This window comes from Rhinopithecus bieti, unplaced genomic scaffold (genome assembly GCF_001698545.2).
Source record: "Rhinopithecus bieti isolate Rb0 unplaced genomic scaffold, ASM169854v2 scaffold_17882, whole genome shotgun sequence".
NCBI lineage: Eukaryota > Metazoa > Chordata > Mammalia > Primates > Cercopithecidae > Rhinopithecus > Rhinopithecus bieti.
In genome coordinates, this window is record NW_016809462.1 from 752333 (window position 1) to 771781 (window position 19449).

The following is a 19449-nucleotide window of genomic DNA, read 5'->3' on the forward strand; positions in this document are numbered from 1 at the left end:
TCGCCCGGCTAGTTTTTTGTATTTTTAGTAGAGACGGGGTTTCACCACGTTAGCCAGGATGGTCTCGATCTCCTGACCTTGTGATCCGCCCGTCTCGGCCTCCCAAAGTGCTGGGATTACAGGCTTGAGCCACCGCGCCCGGCCGCTTACAGATTCTTATAGATTCACAGTGATAGAAACTTAGGCAGTTTTCTTATTAACAGAAACCTGCATCTGCTGCCTAAGAGATGATGTCCCCATGTAACTTTGATCTTTCATTCTGCCATATCCTACTACTTAACAAGGTGGTTCTTTTTAGAGACTAAATTTCCTCCTATAGAAGTTGAAGTCCCACTGCTTTGCTTCAGGTCCCTGCTGCACTGTATGCTAACTAGTTGTGTAACCAGGGGAGAGTCTTAGCAGCATTGTGTCTCAGTTTCTTTATCTGTAAGATGGAAATAATATTACATATCTCATAGAATTGTTGGGAGGATTAAATGGATAATGTTAAGTAATTAGAACAGTGGTTGGTACACAGTAGCACTTAAATGTTCTTGTCAGGGCACTTGATAAAATGTCTGGGCAGCAAACATCATAATTACTGTTTTTCCTATTAGTTTAACTGAAAACAACACAGGTGCTTATTTGGCTACTATATGATGAGAACAATACTCCCAATTTCATAATTCTATGCTTTTAGGTATCGTATTTTCCTATCCCTTCATTTCTGAACAAGGAAACAGACCCAGAGAGGTAGAATAAATTACCTGGGGTTGTAGAGCCACAGTTTGAACTTAGATTCCCCACTGATTTGTCCAGAGTGCTTTATGCCACACCGAGAGCAGCAGTTCCTCTGAGCTAGTTCTCAACAGGGAAATATGGTCCCGTCTGCTTAACGTTTTGCTTGTATTCATCGTATTCATTGAAATTGAGAAATTTTGTGAATTAAGTGTTGTACTAAAACTTGATGACATTTCTTTCTTCTAGATTGCCAGCACACTTTGTTGTCCCCACCCCTCTTCCTGAAGAGAATGTGCAGCGCTTTCAGGGTCACGGCATACCAGTAAGTGTATCTGGGAACCCTAAGAGACGTGGGTCATGCATTGGTCTATCCTGGCAAAAATGATCCTACTGAAAGCCCTTGGCTTTGGTTCTAGAGTTTGTTTTCAGTCCAAGAGCAATCCAAAAATATCTTAGGGACTCCCTAGAGGAGTCTCTTAAATGTGATTGGGACAGAGTTCTAAAGTTTTCACAAATGCACTTGAGTTTTTAGAAGAGACATTAATGGAGCTTTAAAAGGATCATAGATCTGTCTGGTGTTGAAAGCAAGCCTGGTTTAACACCTAAGTCATTTTGAACCTGAGCCAAACCGCACCAAGGGTAGTAGGATTTAAGCTTCTTTTTGGCCCCTGCCGTTAATCTTTGTTCGGGCATGGTGGTGTTTTCTCCCAGAGAAAACATGGAGTGCTTCTTAGTTTTCACAGAGTAGAGTGGGATTGGAACCATATTTAATGTGTCACTGATCAAAGAAAGCAAGACTCTGGCAGTTACTCCAGTTTCTAATTGGTGGTTGGGAATTGCCAGACCTGCAGGGTATTTAGTAAGGAATGAGAATTATAAATAAATGCTGTGCTGTGTGCACAGCTGGTTCACCAAAAGGGTCACTCCCATATGGGTGGAGGTATGGTTAAGCAGGGTCACATGCCCAGAAGCCCCTGGAGGCCACGCAGGTAATGAGTATGACCTTGCAGTGAACCAGAGGCCCTCTGCCTGGTCTAGGGGGACATCTCTTCAGTGCCAGCCAGTATGTGCCACATGGGAATATGAGCCAAGTGTTGCCAGATGTCCTGAGATAACAGATTCTTTTTTTTTTTTTTTAAACGAAGTTTCACTCCTGTTGCCCAGGCTGGAGTGCAGTGGCCCAATCTCTGCTCACTGCAGCCTCCGCCTCCCAAGTTCAAGCAATTCTCCTGTCTCAATTCTCCTGCTTAACACGCTGCTTGTATTCATCGTATTCATTGAAATTGAGCTTTCATATATTATGAATTAAGTGTTGTACTAAAACTTGATGACATTTCTTTCTTCTAGATTGTCAGCATACTTTGTTGCTGTAATCCCCGAGTAGCTGGGATTACTGGCGCCCACCACTAGGCCTGGCTAATTTTTTGTGTTTTTAGTAGAGACAGGGTTTCGCCATGTTGACCAGGCTGGTCTCGAACTCTGGGCCTCAGGTGATCTGCCTGCCTCAGCCTCCCGAAGTGCTGGGATTATAGGCGTGAGCCACCACGCCTTGCCTAGATACAGATTTTAATGTGAGTTTTCCTGATTTCTAAATATATGCCACTGATTCAGATGTTTAAAAGCATGTTTTTGGGCCAGAGTTGGTCACAATGAATAAAATTCATAATTTTTAGTTCTTTATTAAGGACATTCTCAAGTGAAACTTGTTTTCTGCTGGTGTGGCAGTAAAGAATACAGTGAGCATCAGTACAGTTGAGTGGCCCTGCCTTAATTGGTACTCTCACCAGCAATTTTACCACCACTGCTTTTGTACCATCAGTGCGAAAGTCACCACGGTACATATGACAAAATTATATCTTAGTATTATTATGAAAATATCTGTGGCCTCTCAGACCACCTGATAGGATCTTGAGACGTCCCAGGGTAGTGTATACTACATTTTGAAAACAAATGCGTTAGAGGAATGAAAATAAGAGTCTCTATCTTTCAGTCTTTCATAGAGGGATCTAGAAAAGACAGTTTGCTTGCTGGGCAAGGTGGCTCATGCCTGTAATCCCAGCACTTTGGGAGGTCAAGGCGGGCAGATCACGAGGTCAGGAGATTGAGACCATCCTGGCTAATACAGCGAAACCCTGTCTCTACTGAAAATATAAAAAAGCCGAGCGTGGTGGTGGGCATCTGTAGTCCCAGCTGCTCGGGAGGCTGAGGCAGGAGAATGGTGTGAACCCAGGAGCCGGAGGTTGCAGTGAGCCAAGATCACACCACTGCACTCCAGCCTGGGCAATGGAGCAAGACTCCATCTCAAAAAGAAAAAAAAGAAAAGAGGGTATGCTCTGTGGGAAGAAACAGAGGTGAACTGTTCACATATGTAGGAATAGGCTGCTTCTCTATCCCTGCAGTGTGTGAAATGTAGATGCTCTGCATTCTAGTGAGGCCTTGGGCCTGAGAAGTAGCAAGTGTTCTGATAAGATTTGAGTGAGGAGCCTGAGGCATTACTTTGATAGAAACTGTGGCACATACAGGGCACAGTGACTCACGCCTATAATCACAGCACTTTGGGAGGCCAGAGCAGGCAGATTGCTTGAACCGAGGAGTTTGAGACCAGCCTGGGTAACAGAGCGAGACTCCGTCTCAAACAAACAAAAAAAAATTAGTCTGGTAAGGTGTCACATGCCCATAGTCCCAGCTACTCTGGAGACTGAGGTGGGAGGATCCCTTGAGCCAGGAGTTCGAAGCTGCAGTGAACTGTGATCGTTCCACTGCACTCTAGCCTGGGCAACAGAGTAAGACTCTGTCTCAAAAAGAAAAGAAAAGAAACTGTGAGAAGGTGTTCTGATTTCATTAGTTATTCCTATATTTATACGTCCCAAAAGTTACAGTGGAGTTTGTGTGAATGGACAGCAAAAAAGCATTACACAAGATGGAATTTATACATCTACCCAGGAAGCATAGAGCCCCCCAATCTCTCTCTTTCTCCCTCTTTTCTTTTAACATAAAATTTTCATTTGACTGGAACATTAAGATCACCAGAAATGGTCTTAAGCAAATTAAAAGGTAATTTATTTTATATTTGGAATGGATGAAGTTACATACCTTAACCTAGAATACCCAATCCTTTTAAATGTACACAGTACTTCTTTAGCCTCTTGTTTTTAGTTTTGTTTAAGACAGGGTTTCTCAACCTAGGCACTATTGATACTTGAGGCCAGATAATTCTTTGTTGTGGGGGCCATTAAATTCTTTGTTGTGGGGGCCATTATTGTAGAATATATAGCATCAGTACGTGCCAGTAGCATTTTCTGAGGTGCCAGTAGCACCCCTGCCCTGTGAGTTGTGACAACCAACAAATATGTTCAGACATTGCCAAATGTCCCCCTTGTGGGTGGGGTGGGGGGCAAAAAATGCAGGTTGAAAACCCCTGCTTTAGGTGATCTGGACTGTTTTCTGTTTTGCATCTGTCTCCTCTGACTCTTAAGAGACTTACAGAAAATGTGACAACTAGGTAATGTGAGTGACTGTAAGCCCCTCTCTGGCTTCGTCTTTACCTGTTCTTCTTTCTGTTGTTCGTATTGAACCTACTGGTATTTACACTTATTCTCCGTGCTTATTTTTGTTGTTAAGCAGATAAGAACATCCAACTATTTTCTCTCAAACCATGTATTTAAGAGATTTGCGAAAACACAAAACAATGCCGTTTATCTTCCTGTATGATTTTGGTTGGAAAATGTTATTTACAGTAACAGGTAACTGGTAATTACTGTTTTAAAATGAATTAGTATTTTAAAAGTTTCTCAGTTTTAATTTCTAATGTGGTAAATATCAATAGCTATAGCTTATGTAGACACAAGCTCTTCAGGGTCCTCAATAATTTTTAAGAACATAAAGGGGTGTAAGACCAAAAAGTTTGAGAACCACTGATCTGCAAGATTGCATGTCCATATATTTTCTCTAGGACCTGGCACATAAGCACTCAAATCAATAGTAACAGGTAATTTGCAGTAGGTGCATAGGAAGCTAAGATTGAAGAGATAGTTTGGGGCTAGATTATGAATGATCAATCTTTCATTCACAGAATCTTTAAAAATTATGGTAAAATACACATAACATAAAATTTCCCATAGTGACATTTAGTATATTCTCAATGTTTTGCAACCATTACCACAGTCTGTTCCAGAACATTTCCACGTCTCCATGCTGTCTACCCTGGCTTTTCACCCAGTCTGTTCTTCCCTGCCTTCTCTTCTTTTCAGGGAAGACCTGTATAATTTGTCAGTTTATTCATGTCCTTGCTGCTATTCTAAAGGCTTTGGCTGCTGTTCTTCAACCCTGAGTATCTTTTTTTTCCTCTGGGGCAAATGAACATTGCTATGGATTATTCAGACCAAACAGCAAACTGTGCTTAACGGGACCCGTGAAAACCACTGGTGATGCTTTGTCCTGCCCAGCAGTATGCTATTTAACTGCTTTTGGTTCCTGTATCATTGTTCTCTGCGTGAACAGGTTTTCATCCTCTTTAAGTTTTTTGTATCATTCTTAACTCCCAGTGATGACCTTTTCCGTAGTCCAGCGGGATCCAGGACAGCGACAAGAACTCCCTCAGCTTCCTTCTATTCAGCCTCCTGTTACTCTCTGGGCTTCCGTTTCCTTCATACAGAATCTGGATCTCTGTCTGGGCTCTTGATTGCCTCATTTGGAGCCCAGTTCCATTGGCCTTCCCTCTTGCATGGTTGCCTTTCCCAAGTCTGTTCTGCTGTGTCTGTTCTTGAAGACATCCTTCTGTCTCCCTTAACCTGAGGCACTTCAGTAGTAATCAAGGGGCTGTCTTGTTCTGCCTGTATTGCCAAGCATAGTTAAAGAGTCTATACTTGTTTTCGCTACCATTTTGTCTTGCAGCATGACTTCTACTCCCCACACACGGTGGACTTTTCCCTCCCAGAAGTCCTTATGCAGTGTGCAGCCCCAGTTCCCCACATGCCTGCAGTGTTTGACTCCGATGACATTGTCTTTTACTATCCTGCCCTGGCTTTGGAAACACTATACTCCCTTGGCCTGCCGACCTCCTTCATGGTCCTTTACTGCTTACTTACGCTGCCTTCTGCCTCAGATTGTAGATGTTCTCTTAAAGCTCTGTTTTTGACTCTATTAAGAGGGGGACCTTAAAATGTACCAAATAATGAGTATTCCTTTTTTTATAAAAACAAGATTAACAAACTGTGATTCTTGCCTGTGAAGTTACTCATACTAAGAATTCTGGCCCTCACTGTTACCAGAGAGAAATTGCAGCAATAGAAGATTGTTTGCTAAATTTCTGTGAGAAGGCTCTCTGACCAGGAACTTTGCTTGTTTCTATTTACTGTTTCACGCAGATAATAGTAAGGGAGTTGGCCCTTCACGCCTCAGATGAGATGAGATAGTTATGATTGGAAGTTATTACATGTGCCCCAGATGGAAAATGAGTTATAGTTGGATATCACCAAGGGACTATGCTTTCTGCCCTTTCTGCTCCAGAAAAGGAGATAAAAAGGGTTAAGAACACTTAGTTTCTTAGGACTCACCATCCAGTCATGGCTAAGAGTATCTCCCCCTGTATCCAAGTGAGCTGTGCCAACTAAGGGGGGCACAATTGCCTGGGCACCAAAATTTCACCACCTTAGGCAGAGAACTGAAAACTGTGTGGTGGTTTCTGCATATCACTTAGCATGAAATTGAGAAAGGGAATACAAGAGCAGCAAAGGGCCCTTTGATTATCTTAGTGTTCTAACACTTCCGCCTCATCATGAATCTTCAAGTATGGCTTGGCCCCAAGAGGGGAGTTGCTGCTGTTTTCAGTAGTTCCTAAAGCAGTTCTGTGTCGCTCTGTCCTTGCTCTCTGGGTGGACTCATCATCACCCCCACTGCGGCAGGCCATCAGCTCTTATGTCTAGAGCTCTAGGCCTGTTTTCCTCTCATTTTAGGGGCCTCCTGAATATCTACACATGGAGGTCCCGTTGGTACTAGACACCCAATATGTGCTGATTCCATCACCTTCCCCAGAAATCCCAAATCAGTTTCCCTTTGTGATTTTCTAAGTGTAGTGCACAATATCACCTGGATTGTTTTGCTGATCTCTAACTCTTGGTCTAGGCCACTGCTAGCATATCCAATGCATGGTTTGTACCTGGCAGGTGAATGGCAAAAAGGTGTCGCCTTTGGGCAGCTGAATTATAAAATGTCTTTCTTTCCTCCAGGTTTACCTTTGAGCCCAGGCCAGTGGCTTGGTCAGCAAAGCAAGGGCTGGACCTTAGCCACCCTCAAGCACTTAGCCAGGCCTTTATGCAGGACTCAAAGTCCACAACTGTACTCACCTGTCCAACCAGTCTGTCTGGCTTCTCCAAGCTAGGCTCCACTGGCAGATTACTTTGCCCCAAGATCTGTTCTAATCTCCTTTTGTTCCTGAAAAACAAACAAAACCCCTCCACTGTATCCTGAAAAAAGCCTGAACACCTTAACCTGTTGCCAAAGCAGAAGAAAGCCTAAACGGCCTCACCTGCCACTCTTGGTCACTCATGTGACTTCTTCCTCCTTGCCTTGTTTGTGTTGTTCCTTGAAATTTCTTTCTTCTGTTATATAACACATCCTACCTTCTTTTTTATTCCTAAGCTTATTTCCCTTTGGAAACTAAGCTCTGAAGGAAGACACAGTATCTTAGTATCTTTGTGCCCTCTCACAACCTAATGTAGTGCCTTGCATGTCGCAAGTCTTGAATTCAGTTATGTCAAATAGCCAACATTCCATTCTTCCTCGTGTGGATTTTCTCTAATGAGAGTTGCCCCCTTTTTGCCATCCGTATATAACACAGCCTTTAGAGTCACACTGTGGCTATTTTCTGTACAACTTGGGAAAGTCCTTCCATCTCTCCAAGCCTCAGTTTCTTGCTATTAAGGGGGATAAATAATTATACCTATCACGGAGAGTTACCATAACAATTAAATGAGTTAATTCATGTAAAATACCTGACATGTAATGAGCTGCACTTGAATGATAGCTACTATCCTAATAATAATAATAATGTTGTTGTTGTCATCATCTGGGTTACCAGCTGATGATAAGTCAAGAGGTATATGTTAGACCATAAGTCTGTGTCTGACTACCTAGACCTGTTTATTTTTTAAAACTAAATCATTCTTTTTCGTTGTGACTAAATACTCCCAGGCTTAATAAAGTTGAGTATGGGCCGGGCGCGGTGGCTCAAGCCTGTAATCCCAGCACTTTGGGAGGCCGAGGCGGGCGGATCACGAGGTCAGGAGATCGAGACCATCCTGGCTAACACAGTGAAACCCCGTCTCTACTAAAATACAAAAAACTAGCCGGGCGAGGTGGCGGGCGCCTGTAGTCCCTGCTACTCCGGAGGCTGAGGCAGGAGAATGGCGTGAACCCGGGAGGCGGAGCTTGCAGTGAGCTGAGATCCGGCCACTGCACTCCAGCCCGGGCGACAGAGCAAGACTCCGTCTCAAAAATAAATAAATAAATAAATAAAGTTGAGTATGTCCAGCCATTTCATACTGAAGTTACAAATTTCCATGTATGCATTTAAATGCTAAGCTTAAGTGTCGCCTGTTGGGTTGCGTTTGTTATATCTGGTAAACCTTTATTTGTTTCTACAGATATGGTGTTGGTCCTGCCACAATGGAAGTGCCCTCTTGAAAATGTCAGCACTGCCCAAAGAACAGGATGATGGCATTTTACAAATCCAAAAGAGCTTCTTAGATGGGTCAGTACTAGTTCTACATTTTGTTCTTGTTCAGTTCTTGTTTTCCAAGAAGCAGGCAACAGCTCTTAGTAGTATGTCTATTTCTGTTTACCTACTGGTAGCTTCGTGCTAGGGGAATACAACTTATAGTGATCGTTTTGAGTTAATTTGAAAGGAGTCAGTATAACATAATAGTTAAGAATGTCACCTGCGTTGTTTTTAGAGGTGCACGCTAAAGTCTTCAGCAGGGAGGTGACATGATGTCTGTAATGTTAACAATTGTCAAATTTAGGTCATGGTACATGTCACTATACTATTCTACTTTCTACATGTTTCAAATTAAAAACAAAAAAAGACAAAAAACCCAAAGTAGATGAATTAAAAAAAAAAAAAAGAAGGAATAGACTCAGAGTTACATTGCCTTGGTCCAGATCATGGTCCAGTTACATTGCCTTGGTCCAAATTTATATCAGTTTATAAATTGGATAATCTTGGGCCGGGCAGTTTTACTCTATGCACCTCCATTTCCACACCCATTGACTGGGAACAGGAGTCCTGCAGCAATTGCCTGTTAGGTGAAGATTAAATGGGAGAATGCCTACTGAGCCCTTAACACAGATTGTGGCACATAGTAAATCCTGAGGCAAAATTTGTGCTTGCTCTTCTAATCTCATATTCCTTTTTGATACCTAGAGTTTACAAGACCATCCACAGGCCACCCTATGAAATTGTTAAAACGGAAGACCTGTCAAGCAACTTCCTATCCCTGCAGGAAATCCAGACTGCATACTCTAAATTTAAACAGCTATTTCTGATAGGTGAGAAGAATACTGAGCAAAAACTTTTGTGTCATATGGGGAAAGACATGCCAGGCAGATCAGGTGAAAGTTGGTGCCTTTTCCCTGGGTTCCTTGAGGTAGTATGCAGAGCCCAGGGCTGCGATGTCATGGAGCCAGGGGTCTGGCTGCCATTACCACGCTCCCTCCTCATCTCTCTCCAGGCTTTCCCCCACTGCCTCCTTATTGTGGCAGTGATAACACGGCCACCCTCCTCTTCTCCCCTTCCTCAGCATACCAGTTGCCCAGTGTTGAGCATTTTGGTTTCTTCCTTTAAAAGTTTTTTTAATCTATGTAGCATTTGTATTTGTTGACTTGCAGTGATTTATAAAGTGAATAATGTTCATTTTCCTGTGTAGACTTTTTCCCAAAGTGGAAATGCTTTAATTTTTTTCCTCTGAGAATATACAATTTCTAACAATATTAAAAGTTTTATCAGAAATGTACAAAATAGAAAATGAAATATGCCCATCCCAGCTACCCCCATTTTCCTGCCCAGGCTGCCTACTGGTGCCTCATATTTAACGCTGCTCAGTCACTCATTGATTCTCTTCATTCTAGAATGAGACTTTACGCTCTGAGATTTGTCATGCCTATAGGTAACTTTTCCTAACTTGGACATTTTTTTTTTTTCGAGACAGGGTCTCACCTCTGTCATCCAGACTGGAGTGCAATGGCATGATCACAGCTCACTGCAACCTTAAAACTCCCAAGCTCAAGTGATCCTCCCACCTCTACCTCCCAAGTAGATGGGATTACAGGCACACGCCTCCTCACCTGGCTAATTTTTGTATTTTTTGTAGAGACAGAGTCCCATAATGTTGCCCAGACTGATGTTGAACTCCAGGGCTCAAGCGATCCTCCACTTTGGCCTCACAAAGTGCTGGGATTATAGGCATGAGCCACTGCCTGGACTAACTTGGACTTTTTAGCCTAGCAAATGCTTAACTATTTTGGGATTCATTCCGTGACATTTTTTGAGTTTCCATTGAACAAGGGGTGTTCAAAAAGTTCATGGAAAATGTATATTACGAAAAAACTATGCATGAATTCCCAAACTTTTTTACCCCAAAATAACTCTACTAACTTATTATAATATGCCTGAGCAGGATCTGGTCTGAGGAGCTAAGAAGGGTAAGAAATTAGTTTGAAAACAGCCCCTATTAGAGCAACATGAATTCTGCTGAAATTGAAGCAAAAACAAATATTGAATTTATGGTGAAGCTTGGGTGGAAGAATGGTAGAATTATTGATGCTTTACGGAAAGTTTACAGGGACAATGCCCCAAAGAAATCAGCAGTTTACAAATGGACGACTCATTTTTAAGAAGGAGCAGATAATGTTGAAGACGAAGCCTGCAGCGGCAAACTGTCTACATCAATTTGCAAGGAAAAAATTAATCTTGTTTCTGCCCTAATTGAAGAGGACCGACAGTAGAAGAAACAGTAGTCAATTCTATAGACATCTCAATTGGTTCAGCCTACACAATTCTGACTGAAAAGTTAAAGTTGATCAAACCTACTCACTGGGCGCAGTGGCTGATGCCTGTAATCCAGCACTTTGGGAGGCTGAGACGGGCGGATCACTTGAGTTCAGGAGTTTGAGACCAGCCTGGCCAACATGGTGAAACCCCATCTCTGCTAAAAATACAAAAAGTAGCCGGGTGTACTGGCAGGTGCCTGTAATCCCAGCTACTTGGAGGGGCTGAGGCAGGAAAATGAACCCAGGAGGCAGAGGTTGCAGTAAGCCAAGATCATGCTATTGCTCTCCAGCCTGGGTAATAGAGTAAGACTCCATCTCAAACAAACAAACAACAAACCTTCTACTTAATAGGTGCCAAAACCGTTGTGCCCAGATTAGCTTCAGATGAGAGCAGAGCTTTCAACAGAAATTTTAAACAAGTGGGATCAAAATGCTGAAGCATTTCTTTGAAGAATTGTTAACAGGAGAAGAAACATGGCTTTACCAGTACGATCCTGAAGACAAAGTACAATCAAAGCAATGGCTACTGAGAGGTGGAAGTGGTCCAGCCAGGGCAAAAGCAGATGGGTCAAGAGCAAAGGTCATGGCAACAGTTTTTTGTGATGCTCCAGCCATTTTGCTTGTTGACTTTCTGACCAAACCTCTGCTTATTAGGAGAGGTTTTTGTTTTTTTGAGACAGATTCTCACTCTGTCACCCAGGCTGGAGTGCAATGGTGTGATCTTGGCTCACTGCAACCTCTGCCTTCTCACTGCAATCTCCTGGGTTCAAGTGATTCTTATGCCTCAGCCTCCTGAGTAGCTGTAATTATAGGGGTGCACCACCACGCCCAGATAATATTTGTATTTTTAGTAGAGGCAGGGTTTCACCATGTTGTCCAGACTGGTCTTGAACTCCTTACCTCAAGTGACCTGCCCTCCTCAGCCTCCCAAAGTGCTGGGATTATAGGCATGAGCCACTGTGCCCAGTTTTAAGAAAGTTGGCCAAAGCTTTAGTAGAAAAATGCCCAGGAGGCCGGGCACAGTGGCTTAAGCCTGTAATCCCAGCACTTTGGGAGACTGAGACAGGTGGATCACAAGGTCAGGAGATCAAGACCATCCTGGCTAACACGGTGAAACCCCGTCTCTACTAAAAAATACAAAAATCTAGGGGTGAGGTGGCAGGTGCCTGTAGTCCCAGCTACTCTGGAGGCTGAGGCAGGAGAATGGTGTGAACCCAGGAGGCGGAGCTTGCAGTGAGCTGAGATCCGGCCACTGCACTCCAGGCCCGGCGACAGAGCGAGACTCCGTCTCAAAACAAACAAAAAAAAAATGCCCAGGAAAACTTTGTCAGAGGGTCCTTGTGTACTGCTCATTCCTCCTATCAAACAAGGGCAATTTTGCAAGAGTTTTGATGGGAATTCATTAGGGATCTACCTTAAAAGTCTGATTTGGCTCCCTCTGACTTCATTTTCTAATCTTAAAAAATCCTTAAAGGGGGCTGGGCATAGTAGCTCATGTGTATAATTGCAGCACTTTGGGAGGCCAAGGTGTACGGATCACCAGAGGTCAGGAGTTCGAGACCAGCTTAGCCAACATGGTGAAACCCCATCTCTACTAAAAATACAAGAATTAGCCAGGCACGGTGGCGGGCGCCTGTAATCCCAGCTACTCGGGAGGCTGAGGCAGAAGAATCGCTTGAACCCGGGAGACAGAGGTTGCAGCGAGCCGAGATTGTGTCATTGCAATCCAGCCTGGGTGACGAGCAAAACTCCATCTCAAAAAAAAAAAAAAAAATCCTTAAAGGGAACCAATTTTTTTTTTTAGTTAATAGTATAAAATAGACTACAATAACGTGGTTAAATTCCCAGGACCCTCAGTTCTTTAGGGGTGAACTAAATGGCTGGTATCATCTCTTATGAGAGTGTCTTAAACTTGATGGAGCTTATGTTGAGAAATAAAGTTTATATTTTTTATTTTCATCTTTTAATTCCATGTTTTCACACACTTTTTGAAGTCCCCTTGTAATTGCTAACTATGCTAGGTGTTGGTGATAAAGAGAAATATAACACCAGGAACCTACACTCTTGCAAGGGAAACAGCAATGTATGACTCCAACTCAAACTAAAACATTGCAATACATGTTTACTATTTAATCAAGGACATTCATTCTAGTTTTATTTCAATCACTCAGGACTTTCAGGGATATCTGTCTTTTATTGATTTGAGTTTGCAACTTTTTTTTTCTTTTTTTTTTTTTGAGATGGAGTTTCGCTCTTGTTGCCCTGTCTGGAGTGCAATGGTGTGATCTCAGCTCACCACAACCTCCGCCACCCCGGTTCAAGCGATTCTCCTGCCTCAGCTTCCCAAGTAGCTGGGATTACAGGCATGCGCCAGCACCCCCAGCTAATTTTTTTTGTATTTTAGTAGAGAGGGGGTTTCTCCATATTGGTCAGGCTGGTCTCGAACTTCTGACCTCAGGTGATCCACCCACCTCAGCCTCCCAAAGTGTAGGGATTACAGGCATGAGCAACTGTGCCCAGCCTTTTTTTGTTGTTTTTTTGTTTTTATTTTTTAGAAACAGGGTCTCACTCTGTTGCCAAGGCTGGGGTGCAGTGGCGCCATCATAGCTCACTGCAGCCTCAAACTCCTGGCCTCAAGTGATCTTCCTGCTTCTGGGATTATAGTGCTGGGATTATAGGCATGAGCCACAGCACCCAGCCTGAGTTTACAACTTTTAAATATATTGGATTTCTGTAAGACTTAAGGTTCTCTGTTTTATAAGGCATGTAGGGGGGGTCATGTCATGGTATGCTGGGTGCACAAACTTGTGCATTGAGATTCTAATGAAAGTCAAGTCTGACCCTTAGGCTTCTGTAGCATCAGGATGGATCCAGTTGCATTTTCCACTTTTAGAATTAGCAGCCTAGATGTCAACTATTTCTGCCTAAAGCATGTTAGTCTCTGTCGACTTACAGGATGAACCATGGCTTTGTGTGTGCATTGTAGGAATTTCTTATTTCAGCAATAAAGATCTCTTTTTGACCACCAAAACCTTCTAGGGGCCTGCAGCTCAGAAACCGTTTCAGCTGAAGTTTTGAAATGACCCTTACTCGTAATAGAGTCCTGTGCCTGGATTCTGCAGTTTGAGTCAGGACTGTTAATCTGAATGACACAGTTGAGGAGCACAGGATTTTTGTGGCAGATATGTCAGTGAACAATGACCTGACGTCTTTACTCCTTTTTCTTTTTTCAGATAACAGTACTGAATTTTGGGACACAGATATAAAATGGTTTTCTCTGTTGGAAAGTAGCAGCTGGCTTGACATAATCAGGTATTTCAAACCATTGTTTTACTCTTGAATTTTATAATTGTCTAACTCAGGGTAGGAGATCAAACTGACAAATAATTTAACTGTTTGGTATTTCACAGTTAAATGTTCTTAGATCACATGTTCTACAGCTAGATTTTATATTTGCTACTTATTTCTGTGCACATTTGATAGGAATTTATGAACATGCCACCTGCTTACAAGGAGGTGTACTCTACAGACAAGGCATTGAAAAACCACAGAAAGAGTGTGACAACCCAGAATTATTATTGAGGGAGCAGTGCTGGCCTCCAGGGAGGAAACTGAGAGTGAGAACAGGAGTGATACTGACTTTTCACTGAATACCTCTTTTAATCTTGTGTCTTATGCATATATTATATGTGTTTTTAAAAACCATGATTAATGTCAGTTATTTTTGGTTTGGGAGTTAGGTTGAGAGTTCCAGAGAACAGTTATATTGCCTTTCCTACTTTCTATATCGAATAGCTCTTCTCTGTTGCCATTAAATAGAGGATATGGCAGAGAAAGGTGCAAAACAGAAATGATGATCAGGGTGAGAGAGTAGGTCTAATGCTAGGCTACATTTCAGGAGGGAGAGCAATGCTTCCTGCTGCCTCACACACATTCTCGCTCCTGAAGTGAGTACTGTGGAAAGGAGCCTTGGCCCTCCAGACACTGAACTGTGCCTCAGACATCCTGCTACACATCTCATAATTTGAATATATAATGGCAGACAGGGATAAATGTTATAAAAGCAAATAACCCTTCTTTGTGTGGGGTGGGCAGAGAAGGGTGAGCATCTCTAGCCAGATGAAGGGTCGGGGTGTGGGAAGGGAGGGTGGCTGGGGGATAGGAGAGGACACCTCTGCAAGCAGAAGACAACATATGTGAAGGCCCCCAGTTATACAAGTCCAAGCTGGGAATAATGGCAACAGTTGCAAAGGGAATAATGTGTAGAGAGAGACAAAAAGGATTTCTGAGCATATTGGAGCTTTTTAGCCACTCTGATACATTCAGCAGGTCACCTTAAGTAAAGTAATCTGGACATGTCTCGCATTCTCCGGGTATGTTTGATTTTTATGAATCTTGCTCAGCAGCAGACTCAAGCATGAGTTTTTAATAAGAATGTCTAGTTTAGAAATTACCTAGGAGCATTTTCACATCAATTTTAGGATTCCCTTCTGAAAATTTTCAGTTGCTAATGGGCAGGAATATATCCCAGTATCCAAATAATGTAAATGGAAGTTAGTTTCTTTTCTGGAGGATTTTAACATGGAAAAAAAAAAATAAGAGAGAAGACTGAAGATCAAGTCAGACTATCTCTAAACTACTTAATGTTTTGTTACCAAGCTCATGAACTAATGCCCCTTTTCTTGTTTCTTTCCTATTTAGACGTTGCCTGAAAAAAGCAATAGAGATTACAGAATGTATGGAAGCACAAAACATGAATGTTCTTCTTTTAGGTAATATATAGGAAGCACAAAGGATGATTTCCATTTTCCTTCACTTGAGATTCAATTTTTATATATATAGCTTTGTGTATTTGGAAACAAAAGGAGTGAGTTAGTGTAGAAATCCTTCCTATTCCTTCCTCCCTAACCTTGGAATCCTTTGCCTTGGATTTCAGTGTTAGAGTTTAAAACAAAATTCTTTCACTTTGAACTTGGCAGATCTATTCACCATCCATGAATGAATTTTTTGGTATCTTTACCAAAGCTCACATTTCTTAATGTTTTGGATTTTGTTTTATATTAACTGAGCTTGGTTAAAGTTAAAATCTTTTTAGAATCCTTATATAAAGAGATCCATGGATGACTTGGTTGTTATTTTTATATCTTTGTGGTTGACAACTTTATACAGTTACCATAGAAACTTGGTGGCCTGTGAGTTCCTTTTCCTCAGTGGGCTTAACTTGCTGTACATGATGCAAACATTCAGAATGTGCGAAAGCAAGTGTAAACCACCATGCAGTGAAGACTGGTGCTGTAACTAGTTACATATGAACTCAAACATTACCTGCTGTTTAGAAATATTAAGTTTCGTATAGCCCCACGCTACAAATTAAGTAGATTGTCTAATGCTTATACCCCCAAGCTTTTATCATTCTCTGAAACTCTCTGTAACTGTTGGCCCTAGGTTCTAAGGGCAGCCTGGAAAATGTGTCTTTCTGTGGCTCTGTCCATCTGACATTGGCTGACTGACTTAGATTTGAATACATTTATTGAGCCCCTGCCATGTGCAGTGCTCTGTTCTGCCTTCTAGAAGTTTGCAACCTAATGAGAGAGTTGCCTTAAGTGTGCTATTGAAAAAGACCCAACCAGCCGTGACAGAACAGAGTATTATTTGAGTGCTGAGCAACTAGTGAAAAGGAGGAGGGATAAAGATTGGAGGTCTAAGAAATGGAAGGATTCAGGGCCAGAACACATTAATCACAGAGCTGCATAAAGTGAAATCTGAATTTTTGACTGATGGAACTGAGACGTCCTTCACTCCTGGATGGACGGCTGAATTGTCTCACCTCTGAAATCTCTTTTAGTCCCTCATTCCATTACCCACAGGAGTATCATTAACACCCTTCAGATCCAAGAAGAAAGAGTTCCTTAAAAATGAAACTTGTGGCTGGACACGGTGGCTCACACCTATAATCCCGGAATTTTGGGAGGCCAAGGCAGGCAGATCACTCGGGGCCAGGAGTTGGAGACCAGCCTGGCCAACATGACGAAACCCTGTCTCTACTAATAATATAAAAATTAGCCGGTCATGATGCTGTGTGCCTGTAGTCCTGGCTACTCGGGAGGCTGAGGCACAAGAATTGCTTTAATCTGGGAGACAGAGGTTGCAGTGAGCTGAGATTGTGCCGCTGCACTCCAGCCTGAGTGACAGAGTGAGACTCTGTCTCCAAAAAAAGAAACTTGTTTTGAAAACCGATAGCACTAGAAGACAAAAACAAAAATTTGTTTCTCTGTAACCCATGTCATCTCATAGTTGAGGCTTATTTCCTGGAGGGAGAAGTGTAAGCTTGGACCCGTAGTGCTCTGTGATTATAGCGGTCAAGATGAAAGAGTTGTCACAGTATGAGCACCTCCCTAGTTATAATTCTTTTTTTTTTTCTTTTTTTTTAAGACGGAGTCTCCCTCTGTCGCCCAGGTTGGAGTGCAATGGCTCGATCTCGACTCACTGCAACCTCTGCCTCCCAGGTTCAAGCGATTCTCCTGCCTCAGCCTCCCGAGTAGCTGGGATTACAGGTGTGCGCCACCACACCTGGCTAATTTTTGTATTTTTAGCAGAGAAGGGGTTTCACCATGTTGGTCAGACTGGTCTTGAACTCCTGACATCGTGATCCACCTGCCTTGGCCTACCAAAGTGCTGGGATTACAGGCGTGAGCCACCACGCCCAGCCTACAATTCAGTCTTAAGTTTCTCTAACGCCAATGATACTAGCACCATCCTCCTCATGGACATTTTTAAAAAACAACTTGAGTTGCACCTCTTTTTGTGAAAGGGAAAACTATGGGGCTGTAGACCCTGACTTTTAGGATCTTAAAACTCTAAGACAAATGCACGGATAAAGATGTGTGGTTTTTTGCTCTAAGTCATGAATGTTAAACAAGTATGTGAGTGAACTTTTCATCAAATGAGTTTTGGAAAGTGCAGCAGGTGGGCATGTGGAAGTAGACCAAAAAGGGTTTGTCTCCTAGGCTAGGCAGGAGAAGCAGGCACCTCTATGCTCCTCAAACAGAAAAGGACAGAGCCTCAGAGCTGAAAATAGAAATAATTTTGCTACAGTCAAGAAATATTAAACTTTCTCCAAAGTAGAGTTATTGGAGGACTTAGGAGTGGAGGAAGGGATGTCTGAGGTGAATTTGAGAAGCAGCTGAGCCGTGAAACAGTGAGTTTGGTGATGAAGGCTTCCACACCCCAGAAGGAGTTCAGTGACGGAGGCTTCCACACCCCAGGAGGGAAGAGCTTTAGTCTTGGCCTGCGGAGCCTGGCAGGTCATCATGATGTGGGCGATTCTGTTGTCTCTGTGTGGCACACCTAGACCCCCACATGCTGAAAGTAGCTTTGCAATGCTGCATTCATTTATTCAGTATGCAAATCCATATTTAGTACCAGCCTGTGCCAGAACCTGTACTAGACATGCTAGAGCAGTTCATCTCTCAGTCTGAAAATATAACCCTTTGTTATTGGCCCTTGCTTTTAGGGAATAAGAGCATGACTGTTAATAGTAGACCTTGGTGTTGGGAAACCTACTTTTAACTGTTTAAGTGAGAGCATTCGGAAACTTTTTAACATTTTATGCCCTCCTTCCTCCTTGCACTGCTACTGGGGCCTCTCCTAGAGGAGAATGCATCCGACCTCTGCTGTCTCATTTCCTCTCTGGTGCAACTGATGATGGACCCCCACTGCCGAACCAGAATTGGTTTCCAGAGCCTCATCCAAAAGGAGTGGGTCATGGGTGGCCACTGTTTCTTGGATCGCTGCAACCATCTCCGCCAGAACGACAAAGAGGAGGTGAGTTCCCTCACTGCAGACTGTTTCTGTCATGACTGAATCTCTTATTTAATACCTGTCATCAGATGTAGGGTTGCTGCTTGCAAAGTGTAAGCCAAACAGGTTTGTTAAGAAAACTAGGATCATTTCATTGTGTGATGACTTTGGATACTTTAAATAATAGGGAAACCTTTCCCGGAGGAAAAAGATTAACAGGTATGTTCAGAGTTTTCTAAATTGTGTACACCAAGGGTGTATACATATTTCATAGTGGGAATAATATTTATTAATGAGACTTAAATATAGAGTAACTCAGTGAGGGAGACTCCTACCCTTTCTATAAAATTAGTCTTTGCAATAAATAGATATGCAGGGTGCAGGTTTTCTACAAAAAATATAGGTTGAACATCCCTTATCTGAAAGTCATGGTACCAGAAGTGTTTCAGATTTCAAATTGTTTTGGACTTTGGAATAATTGCACTCTACTCAATTACTGGTTGAACATCCTTAATCCGAAAATTGGAGGCCAGGCGTGATGGTTTGTGCCTGTAATCCCAGCACTTTGGGAGAACAGGAGTTTGAAACCAGCCTGGGCAACATAGAGAGACCTCATCTCTACCAAAAATAAAAATAAAATAAAATAAACGGCATGGTGGTGCCTGACTGCAGTTCCCAGCTACTAGGGAGGGTGAGGTGAGAGGATTGCTTGAGCCCGGGAGGTCAAAGCTGCAGTGAGCCATGATTGTGCCACTGTACTCCAGCCTGAGTGACAGTGAGACCCTATCTCAAAATAAATAAAGTTTTAGATTTTGGAACTAATGATTTCAGATTTTCAGAGTCAATTTTTTTTTTTTTTTTTTTTTTTTTTTTTTTTTTTTT

At 42.5% G+C, this 19449-nt stretch overlaps 1 protein-coding gene across 1 annotated transcript in view; it reads left to right on the forward strand.

The window, feature by feature from the left end:
* The window catches only part of MTMR12 (myotubularin related protein 12), an 86775-nt gene that overhangs the window by 58240 nt on the left and 9086 nt on the right, over positions 1-19449 (forward strand). Inside the window, exons 8-13 of the mRNA XM_017889464.1 lie at positions 967-1042; positions 8364-8470; positions 9143-9267; positions 14001-14079; positions 15469-15539; positions 18419-18591. Coding sequence (XP_017744953.1) covers positions 967-1042; positions 8364-8470; positions 9143-9267; positions 14001-14079; positions 15469-15539; positions 18419-18591 — 631 coding nt within the window. The remainder of the gene's footprint in view (positions 1-966; positions 1043-8363; positions 8471-9142; positions 9268-14000; positions 14080-15468; positions 15540-18418; positions 18592-19449) is intronic.